At 51.0% G+C, this 16,731-nt stretch overlaps 1 protein-coding gene across 1 annotated transcript; it reads right to left on the bottom strand.

Moving 5' to 3' along the window:
- Positions 1-2,236: 2,236 nt before the first annotated feature.
- On the bottom strand, positions 2,237-14,684 carry MCM2 (minichromosome maintenance complex component 2). Its single transcript, XM_053954098.1, has 16 exons — positions 14,655-14,684; positions 13,953-14,140; positions 13,205-13,380; positions 12,328-12,591; positions 11,098-11,317; positions 10,643-10,850; positions 9,908-10,042; positions 9,526-9,717; positions 8,326-8,419; positions 7,551-7,801; positions 7,170-7,296; positions 6,839-6,951; positions 6,471-6,713; positions 5,518-5,700; positions 4,154-4,309; positions 2,237-3,302 (listed from the first exon to the last, which is right to left on the bottom strand). The coding sequence occupies exons 1-16, from the start codon at positions 14,658-14,660 to the stop codon at positions 3,192-3,194; spliced, it is 2,667 nt and encodes an 888-aa protein (XP_053810073.1). The 5' UTR covers positions 14,661-14,684; the 3' UTR covers positions 2,237-3,191.
- Positions 14,685-16,731: the final 2,047 nt, after the last annotated feature.

Below are 16,731 nucleotides of genomic sequence, written 5' to 3'. Positions count from 1 at the left end.
TGCTCCCTCAGGAGTTTGCAAGCAGCATGTTCAGATTAAACTGGATCAGGACCTGGCCCATGATGCCCTCTTCAAATCCAGATGTTCTTTGAAGCCAGACTGACCCAGCCTTTGCCAACAACCACAGTCCCAAGGGGAAGATGACCACAAGAAGGGACACCACTTGTCTCCATAAAGCCCTGTCACCTTTACAGGGAGCACTTTTATTATCCTCCATGTGAGCCCAGGCATAGCCCAGACTCTTGCTTTTGCCCCTGGCTGCCAGGGGCACTGTGCAGTTTGAATCACAGCAGCAAGAAGCCAAGTGCACAAGCTTGGCTAAACTCAAGGTTGTCAGGGGAGCTACTCCTCATTCCATGAGTGGGGCTTGGCTTGCTGAGCTCCAGAGCCCTGCAGCAAAATCCTCACCAGGTTAAGCAGGAACATGGCTCCTGGCAAGGCAGTCCCTGCTCAGAGCAGCATGTTTTCACCCGACTGCACCCCTGTCCAGACCAGACACCTGATGCTGTCAACAGCCAAAGCTTGCTCCAGGGAACCTGAAAAGCTCAGTGGCCATGAGAGGAGGAACATGCCTTCAGACTGGCATTAACACTCCAGTGAGCAGCTGATGCCAGCAGGAGTGAGGGCGCAGCTGCAGGAATTCATTTCACTGCTGGATGCTGGCAACACAATGGTGGGAGGGCACAACTGCCTTTGTGTTGAAGATATGGGAGGCAGAGTGAGCAAAATGACAAACAAGTGACTCCAACAACGGCATCTCTCTGCTGCCATTGCTCACTTCATGTGCCAAGTAAGGTGGGACCAGAGAACAGGAGGCAGGAGAAAGCTGTAGGACAAAACTTATTGTGCCTAAGAGCCCAGTCCAGCAGCAGGGCAAGGAGTTGGGAAAATCAGGAGTCCTGTTCCATTCCTGCATGTCTCTCATGGTTTGTAGTGACATATTTGGCCACCTATTTAACTGTGGGTCACTACAGGCATAGCAGAGGCTTCACAAGGTTGCAAGGGTTTAGGAAGCATTTTCTCTTTCTCCAGCATGACACAAAGCCTCTTCCTCCTGCACCCAACACTCATTGACACAAACACACCAGTTTGCTTGACAAACTTGTTTCAGCCCTTGTTAGTTCTGATTTTGCTCTCTCAGGGCCAGGACCTTCCCCAGCAGGGTATGTGGTTCCCACAGAGCTGGGCACAGTGTGCAAGCACTTGCAGTTGTCCCCAGGGACAGTCCCTGCGGCCTCTGGCATTAGGAGGTAAGGTGCTAACAGCTGTGTCCCTGAGGAACCACACTGGATCTCACCAGACAGTTGCAGGCACACAACAGCTTGACCAACCCCAACACAGACCCAATCCAGGCCCACATTCAGGGCAAAGGTTTGCTCAGGCAGGGAAGGATTACCAGGAAGCCTCTCCATGGGCTGCCTGCAGAAAGCCCTGGTAGACAGAGACCCAGTAGGAAGGGAAAAAAACAGCCAAAACAATTAAACAAATACACAGGAGGGAGCTGGCAGACAGAGGAGGCAACCCACAGAGCCAATTTCAGGCTGAGAGTCATGTGCTCAGCCCCCAGCAGAGCTCAAGCACTGCTGGCTCCAGGCTGGGAGAACACAAACACACACACACACATCACTGGGACAAACCCCACGGCGTCAGTGTTGACAGCCAGGGACACCTCTGCTTGGCCAGCACACAGCTACAGCAGCCAGCTCACAAATTCTCCTGAGCTCAGGCGGGAGGCTGGAGATGCCGTAAGGTCCCACAACTCCAGCCAGGAAAAAGCACATTCACTGCAGAGCTCAGCTGCGTCCTGCAGAGGGGTTACTGCTTCTCCCAGACTGGAATCCAAGTGGCAGCCAAGGCATGAGATAAGGCTGTCTAACCCAAGTGTGTGTAAGGAGGGGAGGTGGGAAATACTGTGATGGGACAGTCACAATGGGATACAAACATACACAGACAAGACAGAGAAGGAAGCACTGCAGGCAAGTCCTTGGTGGGAAAGGCAGCATTCACGGCATGGTCTGGGGCAAGTGTGTCCTGCTATCAGTCCACAGATGTCTCAGCTAGAGCTGAGAGCCAGCACTTGTCATTCCTACTAACCTGAAGAACAAATATGACATGTGATTGTACCCAAAACTAACCCCACAAACTGTTGAGCAGCTCACGCAGCATCCAGGTTGCTCACTTAAACTCTTACTTCTACTCTTGGTAGCAGGAGTTACCAGAAGAGGAAATGCAGAAGTATTGAAAACAAATGTATTTAAAACACACATTCTAAGAAAATTGCATCTGAACACTGAGCCCATCTCATCCTCCCTGAACACATCCAGCTTAGGCCTCCTCCACTGCCATGCCCAAAACCAGCACCATGGGTACTTCACCCTCAACAAATGGGTGTGAGAGAGGGTGTTCAGTTTAGGTGCCAAAGGTAGCACATGGATTCAACTGTAAATTCACACCTGCTGACAGCTACACAGAGACAACATCCACTGAGGCAAGGGAAGTCTCTCCACGCTGGCTTCTGGAGATTCCCCAGCAGGTACTGAAGGAGTTTTCAATGCCCAAACAGATCATCAGTAAGATCAGAAAGAACTATGTTTTGTTTCAGTTCTTATCTTCCTCTGCCTCCCCACCTCCTCCCCTGCAGAAACCAAACACAAGGTCAACCCATGTGGGCACCTGGAGAAATGTCAAGTGTCAGGCACAAAGGCCTGGAGCAGAGGCTGGCTGGTTCATGGAGAGTTGAAAGCAGTTTCAATTATCACCCATCAGGCTGTACAATCACCAGAGATGGGAACAGAGAATCCCTGAGGGTGCTTGCAATCCAAGGGGGATGGATAATGCTTTCCAAATGCTCCCACTTGGTCCCTCCTGCAGAGGAGCCCATAACCACTAGTGACAAACAAACAGAAAACATGTCATGTAGATGGCCAGCAATTCTCTCCCTGCTGTGCTTAGCTACAAGGCAAACTAGTGAACAAAGTTGCTAAACAGACTTGACAGGGCATTTAACTACTTAATTCTGTTCTAGTCACAAGATCTTCAGCAACTCAGCACTCCCTTCATCCATAAGGCACAAAGCAAGCAAGAGGATGTGCAGCCTAGTCCCTCTGGCTCAGATCTCTGCAGCATTCTTGGAGGGCTGGAAGGTGAAGGTCTCATCTCACAGAAGCATGTGGCAGACTCTGCTGCCAGCCTCAGAACTGCTGGACAATCAGCTTCCGCTTCACATCCCGGCTGAACCTATTCATCTTGAACACTTCACTGTCATAGAAGGCTGAGAGGTTGTGGATGTTGATCTGCCGAGCCTGGGAGGAAGAAGAGGGGAGAGGTAAATGTTTATTTAATCAAAGTAAGAACCATGTGGTTTTCCATAGCAGAGGCTGCATAAAATTTGACAGTCAGCAATCTCTGCTCAGCAGGAACCAGAACTGCAGTAGCAGGGGAGACTGCAGGTCAGGAGGAGGGAGCATTGGCAGTGCTGAGCTGAGCCAAGAGAGGATGCTGGCTCAGCATCTGCCTGCTCTCAGCTTGTCCTATGTAACTCCTATCCAAAAGTCCCCAAAACCTCATCCAGCAGGAGAGTTTTGCAAGGGAGACTTCTGACTGGGGGTGGTCACCCTGGCAACATCAAGTTGTGGCTTTGGAAGTAGGTACTCTGCACATCTGATGCAAAGAGTAGAAAAGCACTAAACCACACTGCTTCAGTGCCAAGCAAAGTCACTATTTTGCACAGAAAGGCCAAGTCAGAAGTGCAACCTTTGGATGAAGATGAAGATGCATTAAGGAGGAGGCAAGCTAGCCTCAGGAGGGATTGGAAAAGTTCATACACATAGATTTTTCTGCTTTTTGCTTCTTCAAATGCAGATACCAGGGAACTTAAGTTCTCACTCACCTGCATAAGCACCATACCACAGGATTTACCATTCCAACCCCAAAGCTTTATGGGGTGTATGAGAACAGCGAGGGAAGAATATGGAACTTCTAAACAATGGAGCAGAGGAGACAATCCTGAAGCTGGGCTATATTGATTAACACCAGTCTTTTTCATGGTATCATAATGCAGGAAGGGAAGTTAGGAGTCTCAGAATGCCTCTGGTTCGGAGGCCGCAGAGAGAGCATGAACCAGTCCCAGAGGCAGCTGGTTATAAACCCATACCTTGTCCACCAGGTCCTTCTCTGGGACTTCTATGGTGTCTTGCTGGGCTCCATAGCGGTTTCTCTGGTACATCACCTGCTCTGCAATCAGCTGCTTCAGGATGAACAGCAGCAGCTCGTTGTTGTCTCGCTTGAACGAAAGGTAGCGGGAGAATGTCTAGGGAGGATGAGATGAGCCATGAGGATCAGAACAGTGACACACTGCAGTGCCCAGCATCAACCAACCCCCTCCAGCCACAGAGCACACAGGGAACCAAGTGACACTGCTGTCACCTGTGCCCTTAGTGTATCTCAGGTGACCACGGCCTTGCCAAGCTGCCACCTGCACATGCAGTAGCAGCCCTCTGACAGCCACAACTCCTCTGCTGACTGCTTTTATTCCCATCTGGAATCTCCATAGGGGTGCTGGTGCCTCTTGGGGGCTAGCAATGCACTGCTGTGGAGTTGTGCTGTCCAAGGGACACAGCCATGGGAGGGCTGGCCCTGGGCAAGGCACCGAGCAGTTTCCTTTAACTCAGACTGCCCTGTGCCTCCCCAGCAGCCGCTCATACTTGGCTGGCTGTTTGAGGCCAAAGAGAGAGGCCACGAGTCGTCCAGACAGAGGGCAGACACTCAACAGTGGATAAATGCCAGCGTGCAGCCAGCCAAGAGCTGTTCAGAGCCAGCCCCTGCTACTCAGAGAACAGGGCAGACTGCACACTAACCCACGGTGAGTGCTACCCTGTGGTTAACTGTACCCTGAGAGCCCAATAAAAACGTGAAGAAACAAACTGCCTGCTTGGCTTGCTCACCTGGCAGCAGCAGCAGGTGCCCTGTGCCAAAATAGCAGGGAAGGTGTCAAAAAAAATAGACATTGCAGTGCTTTTGACTCAGGAAGGTACACTTCCTTCTCAGACCCAACAAAGACATTGCCTCACCATACACTAATGAGGGGCAGTCATGAAACAGTGCCTTGTTTGGGGTCCCTCCTCAAAGGCACCCAGCTTGAGCTGTTATTGCACAATGATTAAATTATTTTAAGTATACAGATGTTTGAGACTTTGCTATGGGAAAACCTGGAGCCAAGCTGGTAAGGAACCCTTGTCTGACTGTGAGTGTGGTGTGTGTACCTGTGAAATGGCCTTGGTCCTAGCCCAAGTGGTGTTAGTGTGACTGCCAGAGTGGCTCCTGGATGGTCAGACAGGGAACTTCCTTGACATTTTAGACCCACAGTCCTCTACTTACAGAGGCTCAGTGCCTGTCTCCACAGGACAGACCCCTGCAGAGCATGAAGTCTCTTCCCACAACCAGGGCAGAGCAAGGAGCTGCAGTTGAACCCGTGGGACCCGGGGTGCAGCCACAGCCCCCGGCCCAGGCGGTGCCCACCTTGCGCATGCTCCGCATGACGCTGAACTTCTGCGTGTCGATGAAGCTCTCCAGCATCACCCTGATGGCCATGTTGACATCGTCCTCCACCACGTAATCGCGCAGGTGCATCCGGGCGTGCGCCTCGGCCATGCGGATCATGGACTCGATGTGCCGCACCGTGATGGGGATGCTGCCCGTGGCCTGCAGGGAGGAGGCAACACGTCACTGAAGGATACAAGACAGGTGCCTTCTGGCCCAGGATCCAGCTCCTTTCACACTGCAGGGAGCTCTCCGCACCTCTGAGAATGACTCAGGCTAAGGAGGCTCTGCCACCTGCTGGCACGGCCACACAGCCTGGCACAGCTTCCCTGTTCATCTGAATTCAGCACAGTGCAAGAGGATGTTGCGGGGTCACTCTGACATTGTTTAGGGCCTTCCCAAGATTAGCAATCCAGTTTCCTCCAGCAAATTTTAGGAGTTAAAGAAACAAAAGGCCAATCAAAACAGGTTTCGTTTTCCCAAGGTCCAAAAATCTCCCTCACACCTCAACAAATTCCTCTTTCACTTGGAGAGCATAAAATGAGCCTGAGACATCCCACAGACAAAAGAGAAGGGCAGTTCTACAGATAATGGCTCCCTGTAATGTACCAGGAGCATGTGGATCTGAGTAAATGCAAATATCTCCTGCGGGCCTGCCAGACTGGGTGACAACAAAGGGACTTTGCCATGGCAGGCACTATACATGTGTCCAGTCCATCAGTCCACACATCATCAACAGGCAACACTCTGCACTTAGATGAAGAATCATCTGTTCAGCAGACACTGCAGGATCTGCCTGTCTCTCACAGAACAGTGGCACAGACTTTTGTGATGGGAATGGCAAGAATGTGTCAACATATGCTGGAACAGTCTCAGGCTGCTTTGCAATCTAGATACATACAGTTCTTCCCTCCTTTCCTCAGTATTCTCACCATAGACTCCTTCCTGAGGTCACTGTACATCCTGGCCACCTTGTCCTGGTCCATCTGGTTGAGTTTGGGGTGGACCTTCTCTTTGGCATAGATGATATATTTCCTCAGGATCTCTTGAGGAATGGGTTCAACCCCATAGGTGTTGGGAAGGATGACCTCGTTCGTGTCCCCATTCACTGCCTCCTTGCTGCCTGGGTGGTGCTTGACATGGCTGCCAACAACGAACCGAGCAAGCATTTCATCCTACAAGAGAGCAGTGCACCAACAGACACTGAGCACACTCACTGGACAGAAGAAACTCAATGGGCAGCTGCAGCTGAGCATCCCAACAGCAGCAGTGGAGCCCAGACTCCTGGCACAGCCCCTACCTGTACTGAGTCCACCGTGTCTCTCACCACGCACAGGATATCGAATCGAGAGATGATGGGCTCTGTCAGGTCGACGTTCTCCGAGAACGTCAGCGACGGGTCGTATCGCCCACCTGGGTCACACAGATAAAACAGGTCAAACAGGCTCCAAGGCTGGAGCTCTGGAGGAAGGACAGACCTCCAGTATGTTACTGAAGACTTTTCTGCTTGCTTAATCTCTGCTCCAGACTTGAAGGAACCAGGCAGAGGGAGGGGAAGCTGTGCCACAGCTCTCATGACCGCAGACTTATGCTGAGAGCCTGAGATGGTCCCATAGTCTCTCAGCACTTACCTATGGGATTGGCAGCAGCAACAATGGTGCAGCGAGCTTGCAAGGATGTGACAATGCCTGCTTTGGAGATGGAAATGCTTTGCTGTTCCATGGCTTCGTGGATGCTGGTCCTATCTTGATCATTCATCTACAGGAAAGCAAGAATGATTTAGGGTGAAACTATGCCTATACCCCACTGCCAAACACACCAAGGGCAATCAGCTCCAGATGCTCTGAAAAGGCAGCAACCTGCACTATGGACCAGCAAGGGCCTAAGCAAACTGCAGGCACTTTGGTCACCTGGGAGAAGTCACCATGAGTTACAGTGTGTCCTCAGAGGACAGAGGTTACAGCTGGTCACTTCACAGCTAATCCTTCACACAGAGATGAAGCTGGGCTCACCTTGTCAAATTCATCGATCAGGCAGACACCTCTGTCAGCCAGCACGAGGGCTCCCGCCTCCAAAGTCCACTCCTTGCTGACCGGGTGCCTCTGCACATAGGCTGTGAGGCCCACAGCAGAAGCACCCTGGCCAGTGGTGAAAATTGCTCTGCTTGACACCTTCTCCACATATTTAAGAAACTGTGATTTTGCAGTACCAGGGTCTCCACACAGAAGCACGTTGATGTCACCACGAACTTTGTGTTTGCCACCTACAAAAGCAATGGGAAAACCATGTGGCAGCTGAGTGCATGGCTTGGCAACAACCCTGCCCTGAACACCACAAAGCTGAAGAGAGGGCAACCAGCAGGCATGGCAACCAGATTACAGAAAAGTTGAGGGGGAAAGACAGTCAGTTTTGGAGGCAGTCATCTCTGTACAACACACTTTCTAACCTTGCTGATACATCCTTCTAAGGAGATGATAACAAATCAGGGTGCCAGAAGGTCAAACCTCTCAAGGAGCATTAAATGTGACCTCCTAAAGGAGGGATAAAAACTTGCCCAGGTTTGCAGCAGGTGCTGTTTTCAGTCTTAGCATTTCTACTGTCACACCAGAGTTTTTTTCAGTGTAGTAAAACAGCCAGTTCAATCACAGACATCCCTCAGTCTGGTAAACCTTGTCTGTTACCAAGGCACACAGACAACTCTAACTGCCCTTGTGGTAATGGCACAAAACCCAGTCCCTTTGCCCTCCCCTGAGTGAGGCAGGACCAAAGGACACAAGTGACACTCACCTGGGTTTTTGGGCTCTCCGCCGAACAGAGCTAAAGCCAAGCCCCTCTTGATATCTTCATGTCCATAAATAGATGGGGCAATGCTGGCAAAAATCTGAAAGCAAAACCAGAGGAGTTGCCCAGGAATACCAGTTCCCATTCTGAACAGAATCTTGCATGAACATCAGCAAGGTGCCATACCTGAAGCTACTCTTAAGATATCGCTGTCTCCAAAGAGTATTTTATTATCCAGAGTGTGAGGCCTTTTTCAAAGGTGATGACCCACCCACTGTTGCCTAAAGGAGCTTCACAAAAATGGTGCTGTTGGGGCATAGCAGATTATTTAGTTTGGTGCTGGAAGCTGCTGCCACTGCCTCCACAACCCTGTTCTACACAAGGCACATCACAGTGCCCGTTATCAGCTCTTGTAAAGCTGGGGACCTTGATCAGAGGCTTACTCCCAGCACGTGACAGTACTCAAATGGGCTGTGCCACACATGAACTGTCATCATAGGCAAATATTACAAACAACTGGCTTATTTTCTCAAGGGCATTCTGAAAATAACCTGATGCTGGAGACTACTCATGTTAAAACACTCCTGAAGGCTCAACTGAAGCTGCTGTACCCACTGCAACAGCAGTCACTGTAACAACAGCACAGCCAAGGCAAGGGAGCAAAGTCCTGCATTACAGAAATTACATCTGACCCAAGTGAGGTTGAACATGCACCAATCCGGGAGCTTGTTTTTGGATTCAGGTCTCAGCATGTAGAGGAAGAAAAGCTAAAATCTCTACCCCAACTTCAGCTAAGCAATACCCCCTTTAGGGGACTGGAGATGCAGTCACTGGCCTCACAGAATACTTCCACCACTTGGCTTGTAAGACACAGAAAGAGAAAACTGATTAGGTATAAGCAGTGTCTAAGTGTCTCTCACCTGTCTTCTAGCCCTGCTGTGAAGTAGAAGGCTCAGAGAAGGAAAGGGAGAAGCAGAAAATTTTACCTCCAAAGGTAGAAGGGAGGTTCCTTATTTACTTCCCTCCTATAAGCAACTCTCACCAACAGCTGTCTGAAAGCTACAGAAGACCATTCAAAGAGAAGTGGGATTTCTGGGTTCCTTTAACCACTGTTTGGCCAGCTGACCCAATTCATCACTTTCCAATCCAGCTGCAGGTGATGGCAAGCTATCACAGGAAAAGAAGGGATGTCTGAGGCTGACCCACCTTCTCCCCAATTTGCTCATCCTTGGACAGACCCACAATCACTTTCACATCTTCATCAGTCAGTTCCCCAACAGCCAGCTTGTTATCTTTCTTGGCAATGTGGTTGGCCAGGATCACAGTTGCAAACACTGGGAACCCATTGGCAGTGTTCAAGGAGCCATCGTAGTTGTTGTGGTAGATCCCTGTCAGCTCCTGGGAAGCAGTAAATGCTCTGTCAGTGCCTGCACAGTACAAAACAGCCCCTTCTCCATTCTAAGGTAAGGCTCAAATGCATCTGAGGACAACCCCCCCCCTCACCACATCCCCACAGATGTTCCTGTGATGTCACTGTCAGAATTTAAAAATACCCTGTGCTCTCCCAAGACTTGAACAGTGCACTCACAATCTCATCTCCTGGCTTGCAGCTGTCCACCAGGTCAGCGAGGAGAATGGCATCCTTGGAGCGGGGCAGCCTGCCTGCAGCCACCTTCCCAGGGCTCTCCTGGATCTTGATGCGCTGATAGTTCTGATAGACTGTCTGCAGCAACAAATCAAAGTTACCCAGCTAGTCCAGCATGGCTCTGCACAGGCACCTCAGAGAGAAGGGCCATTCCAAGACTTACTGTACTTCAGTTAGAAAACTATGGACATGGGAGGATGGAGGTTGTGAGGAGTAATTCTAGGGCGTGATAGACAATAGTGGGGACAGGAAAGCACTTTGCTGCATCTCACCACTGTGTTTTAGCCTCCACAGTGTTAGTCCACCCAAATACTGGACCAGTTCCTGGGAGAAGAATGCTCCACTTGTGATAGTTAAAGGTATCAAAGAAAAGAATGATCTGGACAGGGTGTGTCTGCATTTCTAAAATAGGAATAAGTAACTGCGTACCACAAAGATGGCTGTGGCAAAAGATTCAATCCGAACACCTACAGTGTGGCAATAAATTACTTTTGGTTGATAAACTGAATCAAGAGCAGGTCAAGAGGTCAAACAGACCTATCTTCACAGCCCCCTGAATATAGCTCTCTAGTCACAGCAAGCTGTTCAAAGGGTGGGAGTGAAAGCAGGGCTGTGAGGAACAGGCAGTGGAGCAGGACAAGCAGCCACTCCCATGCAGGCAAGCACACAATCTCTTACCTCTTCCATGTTGATTTCAAATGGGCCAAGAGACTGACACTCCGGACAGGAACCAGGTTTCACCTCCTGGTTCTGCGACTGGAAAAAGGGTCCTAGGATGAAGTTGCATTTGCTGCAGTTGTATTTGACCATGCTGAGCTGAGGCAGGACCCCTGTGCAACTTGTCACCACTCCACTGGTCCGGATCAACTGATTCAAGTGCAGCTGCCTGAGGAAAGACAGATATGCTGGATGCCTGCAGGCATCAGAAGGCTAAACACCCTCCAGAAATACTCCTGCTGCAAGGCACAAGTTTACTTCAGGGATGCTGAAAGTTCATGCTTAGTATGATTTTTCCCTGTGCTAAGCTCAGCTATTCTGTTAGACTTACCCAGAGGTTTAGCTCACAGGTGAGTCCTGAGCACCCCAAAGCCTAATGCAAGTCCCACAGCCACTGCTGGTAGTTCTGCTCTTACCTGAGTGACCGCAGCTCTTCCACCAGAGGGAGGTGGGAGATGCGGACATGGATCTCCTGAGCAATCCGATCATACTTGGGGTACATGGCCAGCACCACTTCCTTGGCTGCTTCATCAAAGATCTTCAGCATCTCTGCTGGGGCCTCAGGCAGAAAGTAGGCAAGGACATGCTCCTGGGCTGCCAGATCCTCATAGTTCACCACCAGACTCTCTCTGTTCTCTTAAGAAAAAGACAGGGTGAATTGTAATTTCAGCCTGTTCTCTCCTCAAGGAGTTTCCAAAGAACATACAAGCTTGTATCCTGCAGGCTGCACTTAATAGATCTCTGCACCTTCCCTGAAGTTTAGAGATTAACAATTTGAAAATGGGTGGAAAACCCTTTCAAATTTATTTCTCTAACAAATTCTTCATCAGTACCAAGCTTGTGATTGTTCCTCTCCAGTTCTGCACAGATACTTCCCAGGCTCACTGTTCCTGAAATTCAAAAGCCTCAGCCCAATACACAACTCTCTCAGAGACCTCCAGGAAACAGAAGTTAATAGGAGAGACATTATGTATGCTGAATGGTTGGCAAAAAAACTCCTGTGTCTTATGTTTGTGGAAATGGATGAGACAAATGCCTTTTATTTCCCAGCTTTACAAAATTGATCCTGTTCCACTGCTCAAGCTTCTGCTCAATATAAAGAAGAAATACAACAAGTACAGCTACATGAGCTGCTCCTAGATGTGACAATTTCTGCTTTTAAAACTCATCAATGACAGCCTTAATGACCGTTTCTTCTGGCAGTGCTTAGTCAGAATACAAGGCTGCAACACTGACACAGTTTCCAAAGTCACAAGGTCTATTTGTGTCCCCTTGCTGGATAATGCAGTTTCCAGTGTGAGAAAGTAACTGGTGCACACAGCAAGCAATTGTTGTCTCTTTCAGATCACAAACTTGCAGACCACTGTCTGCTGCCCCACATATTCTTCTGCTAGCATTTCTACAAAATGAATATTAATGAGGAGCAGACACCAGGGGACTTCTAATTAGTCAGCCAGAATCAAAGAAGACAGCAGACATGTTTCCATTATTCATTTATCTCCATCAGCATCAAGCTTTCTTGAAGTGCTGATTCAACGTCTGGAACAAAGAGGGCAGGCAGCAAAATATCCACCTCTGTACTGGATCACTACAAAGTACCGTGACCAACATAAAGAAAGAGAGAGCCTCCAATGACCCATCCCTACCTTTGCACATGTCACTGATCCTCTCCTTGAAGACATTGTGCCCGTGGTCATCTACATGGGTCTTCAGGAAGTTCTTGAAGCGGTGATAGATCTCAAGCCGGGGTGCTGCCATGGAAACCCACTCCCTCACTGAGTGCCCCTTCATGTCCTCCAGATTCTCAATGCTCTCAATCATGTCCTCATCCTCCTCTTCCATGCCTTCGGCAGCCCGCTCTGCCAGCCGCCTCTTCCGTGCAGGACGGTCTTCATCCTCATCATCACTGTCTAAGGGTGAGAGGAAAAACTGTTCAAGATCTGGGATTCCCATTCCCACTCTACGGATTAGTCACAGTGGGACTGCATAGGCTGTGGAAGTAAAGAGGTCACAGCCTGGGATACAAACCAAGAGACATCCCAGGTCCAGCCTATATCCAGTTCTAGACTTGCTCCTACATCTTCCACAGCATAGCCAAGACTTTAAGGGTGTGAATTTGAAGATTTGTATGCAACAGCACACATTCAAGTCTATGAAAGCACTGACCAAGGAGCAAGTTTGAAAGTGCATCGAAGACCCTTCCATCCAGCCCACAGAAGTCTGTACAGGAGCATCAACACCAACAAACTCTACAGCACAGCTTGGTAGAATCCCAACCCTTTGATACAGGCCCAGGATCCTAAATCTATTTCAGCAGTGACCAGAAGGACATCAAATGAGCTCCGAGGAAACCCAAAGGAAAGGGATGCTGCACTGGGGAATCCAGCCAAGCCCACAGCCAGTGATTTCATTAAGAGCCCAGGCACACTGGAGCTCTAGAGACCTCCCTACTGACCTGAGAGTAGAGAGCCCAGCTCCCTCCGAGGGCCAGGCACACAGGGTGGTACAGCTCATTGCACCTACCGTAGAGCAGCCCCCTCCTCATGCGGCCCATGCCCTGCTCCAGCTCTCGGTCCCGCTGCCTCATCACTCGCTCGGCAGCTTCCCGCTGGCTGGCAGTCAGCTCCTCCACATCTTCATCATCCAGGGCCAGGCCCTCTGCTTCGTACACGTCCAGCTCTGGGATGGGGCGGTAGTCCCTAGCACACACACACAGAGCAGGGAATCAGGCCAGGAAAGCCATTCTGCAGCCCTACTCCAGCTACTGCTGGGCAGGTGTCAGGGCAGTTGTTCTGCAGCAGGACAGACCGCTGTTGAGCAGGAAGGCATCTCCCAGTGGAAGATGCCCTGCAGTTAAAGGGCTCCAGCACCCCGGTTAGGAATGCAAAGGGCTCCAGCACCACGCTAAGGAATGCCAGCATTCAAGCCTTTGTCTGGTAAAGTTCAGCTTGCCGGCAGACTTTGCTGAGTAGAACAACATCAAAATTCATGCCTGCAGAAGCAAAGAGCTGGGCTGAATGCACATCACGCATCCAGGCAGATCCTGGTTTACCCACCCGGGACCATGATGGCACTTTGCTCAGTTCTCACAGGACTCAAATGACATCATACTGACCTTTCTCCATTGTCCAGCAGCTCTTCAGACCCCTCACCCCAGCTGCCAGCACAGCAGAGGATCCCACAAGGCCTGAGAGCTCCCTCCACGTCGCTGGCTGCACAGACATCCCCAGCACCCCATCACCGGACACAACCCCCCGAACGATTGTCTTACCTTTCCATCCCTTCCCCAATGAGCTCTTCCCCTTCTTCCTCCTCTTCGGGGAGCCCCTCGGTCCCCAGGAGCCCTTCGGACTCATCCTCGAAGGGGGGCAGGTCCCGACCGGGGCTGGACGTGAAGGTATCGCCGCGGCGGGAGCTCCGCACGGGGCTGGTCACCGCTGCCTGCGACTCGGAGGAGTCCTGCAAGGACGGGAGGGAGGTGAGGGCAGGGGGCCGCAAGAGAGAGGGTGGCTAGTGCCTCCAGGGGCCTCTGCCATGCGGGCCGCGGGCAGAAGGGGAGTATATGGATCACCCCTGAGTTATAATAATTAGCCCTCCTAATTAGCCTCCAGTGGAAACATGTGGGGGGGGCGGTGGGGGAGGGGGGGCGGTGGAAGAGACGGGGGTAAATCCATCCTCGTAGCCCAGCCCGAGCGGAGGGAAAGGGTCCGACCCTGCCCCGGCCCGGCTCTCTCCTCTGCGGCGCCGGGCACGCGGGAAAATTCCCTCGGCGTATCGGGAGCACCGGCAGGCGCGCCCCTACTGTCCCCCCCACCCCAAAATCCTCTCTGGACCCCGCACGGCCGCAGCGCCAAGTGTCCGGCAGCGAGGAGAACCCGGGGCCCGCACCCGCGGGGCTGGCTCCCCAAAGGAACGGCTCCCCCGACCCGACCCGGCACGGCACGGCACGACCCGGCACGGCCCGGCCACTCACCGCCATGACCGCCGCTTCCCGCCCCGCGGATTCCGCGCGAAAACCAAACCACGTGGTCCCGAAAGCGCGCGAAACCTCATGAATAATGTATAGACCGGGGCGGGCCCCGCCTCCTTGTGAATATGCATGAGCGGGCGGGCCCCAGGGCCACCCCCGGCACCCACGGCGACCAAGGGGGCTCGGGCGGCTGGTGGGCGGCACTGGCAAACTTCGGCAAACACTTCCCTCTGGGCTGTGGGGTCTCCTCCTCCCGCGAACCCGAGTCACGGGACAGATCCCGCTGTGAATTCCCGTGCTCACGGTTGCCCCTTTGCGTGCTAAAATCAAGCCTTCCTTGACCAGGTTTGCCACTGACCCCGTTCAATCATCTTTATTCTGATTCTCGCTGAAACTACAAGAGGTGGGAAGGAGGTTCTGGCATTTTATGGTTTTGTTGGTTTTTTTTGTTTTGTTTTTTTTTGTTGTTTATTTGTTTGGGTTTTTTGGTTTTTTTGTTTGGTTGGTTGTTTTGGTTGTTTTGTTGTTGTTGTTTGGTTTTTTTTGGTTTTTTTTTTTTTTTTAATGCAAGCCTGTATGTGCTGGAAGTAACAAGGCAGACACATCTGTCTCTCCAGCTGTTCAGTGCAGCGAGCAAATGCCATTTGTGAGAGGAACTGAAGAAGAGCACCTGTCCCATAGAGATTGGAAGAGGAATTTAGAGAGACAAGCAATGGGCTGATGTTTGGCAAGGAGATTGAATGCTTCCTTGAGGCCACAGGGTCTTGCATAACAGCAGGTGGTTTGGATTTTGGAGATCTGCATTCTCTGAAGGGTTTCTGACCACTAGTTAGTATCAGGCTATTTCTGCTCTTGGCTGGACTCGGGTGTGAGACAATGACCCTGAAACAGGAGACACCAGAAGCAAAAGTGACTGAAGAGGCAGCTGACAATCTGAAATGGATCTTCCAGGAGCCCAGCTGGATGATTCAGGCTGGTACTAATATAGCAAAGCAGGAGCATCATGATATAAATAGGAGAGTGGCTCAGCCTCTTCTCTGTGACACATGACAGGGAGCTGGCTGGTGCTCGGAGTGAAACAGACACAGAGACACCCCCAAGATGCCCCCACTTATAGATTTCCAGAGACCACCGTGGGCTTGATGATCTTAGAGGTCACAGAATCACAGAACCATGAAGGCTGGAAAAGATCCTCAAGGCCATGGAGTCCAAACATTAATCCAGCCCTGCCAAGTCCACCACTAAAACATGTCTCTAAGCACCACATCTTCATGGTTTTGGAACGCTTCCAGGGATAGTGAATTCACCACCTCACTGGGAATGAGGTTCAATGCTTGAGCAGTGTTCCAGTGAAGAATTCTTTCCTAATGTCCAAACTTCTAGCCCAGATGATTCTATGGCTTAAGGGAAGGCAGCCCAGGACCTGGCTAAGGTGGTGCTGTCTGACAAGGCCCAGATGACACACGGTGATGAGCCAGTGTCACCACAGGGTGCCACTGTCTCTCCAGGCACCGGACAGCTGGATAGACTGACAGATTTTCCGTTTGTCCTTCCTGGAAGGCCACACACCATGTTTTCACTGCTAACTTTGGGTCCACCTACAAGGGGTCCTATGCTTGAGCTGGGGTGCTCTGTCTCTTTGACAAGAGCTGAGCTTGGGCAGCTGAAACCACCCCTAAAATCAGGCTGCTGCCATGCATGGAACAGGGCTCCTTCTACTACACTAGAGACATGGACTGGGTATGTGAGAGGGCTGAGATGCAGATGGGGCCCAGGCTGCTCGCTGGGGTGACCTCACCTGAGCACCAAACTCCTGAATATCCAACCATACCAGTAGGATTTTGCAGACTCATGGCTTCTTGCAGCACAGGAATAGCCCGAGTGAGTGAATTTCCCTTGAAAAAAAAAACCAAAAAGGGCAGAGACACAGGAGTGCAGTCCAGGTAGTCCTGTGGTGCAAATTTATGCCCAACACTAGAAATCAGTAGGTTGGTAGAACAGCTCTGAAACAAGACAGGCACATCTGTCCCTGCAGTTGCTCAGCACCTGTACAGCAAAGCAGTTTCAGATGAGAAGTAAT

Source organism: Vidua chalybeata, chromosome 12 (assembly GCF_026979565.1).
Source record: "Vidua chalybeata isolate OUT-0048 chromosome 12, bVidCha1 merged haplotype, whole genome shotgun sequence".
NCBI lineage: Eukaryota > Metazoa > Chordata > Aves > Passeriformes > Viduidae > Vidua > Vidua chalybeata.
The sequence above is the reverse complement of the archived record's forward strand: the minus strand, read 5'-3'. Positions and strand labels throughout refer to the sequence as shown.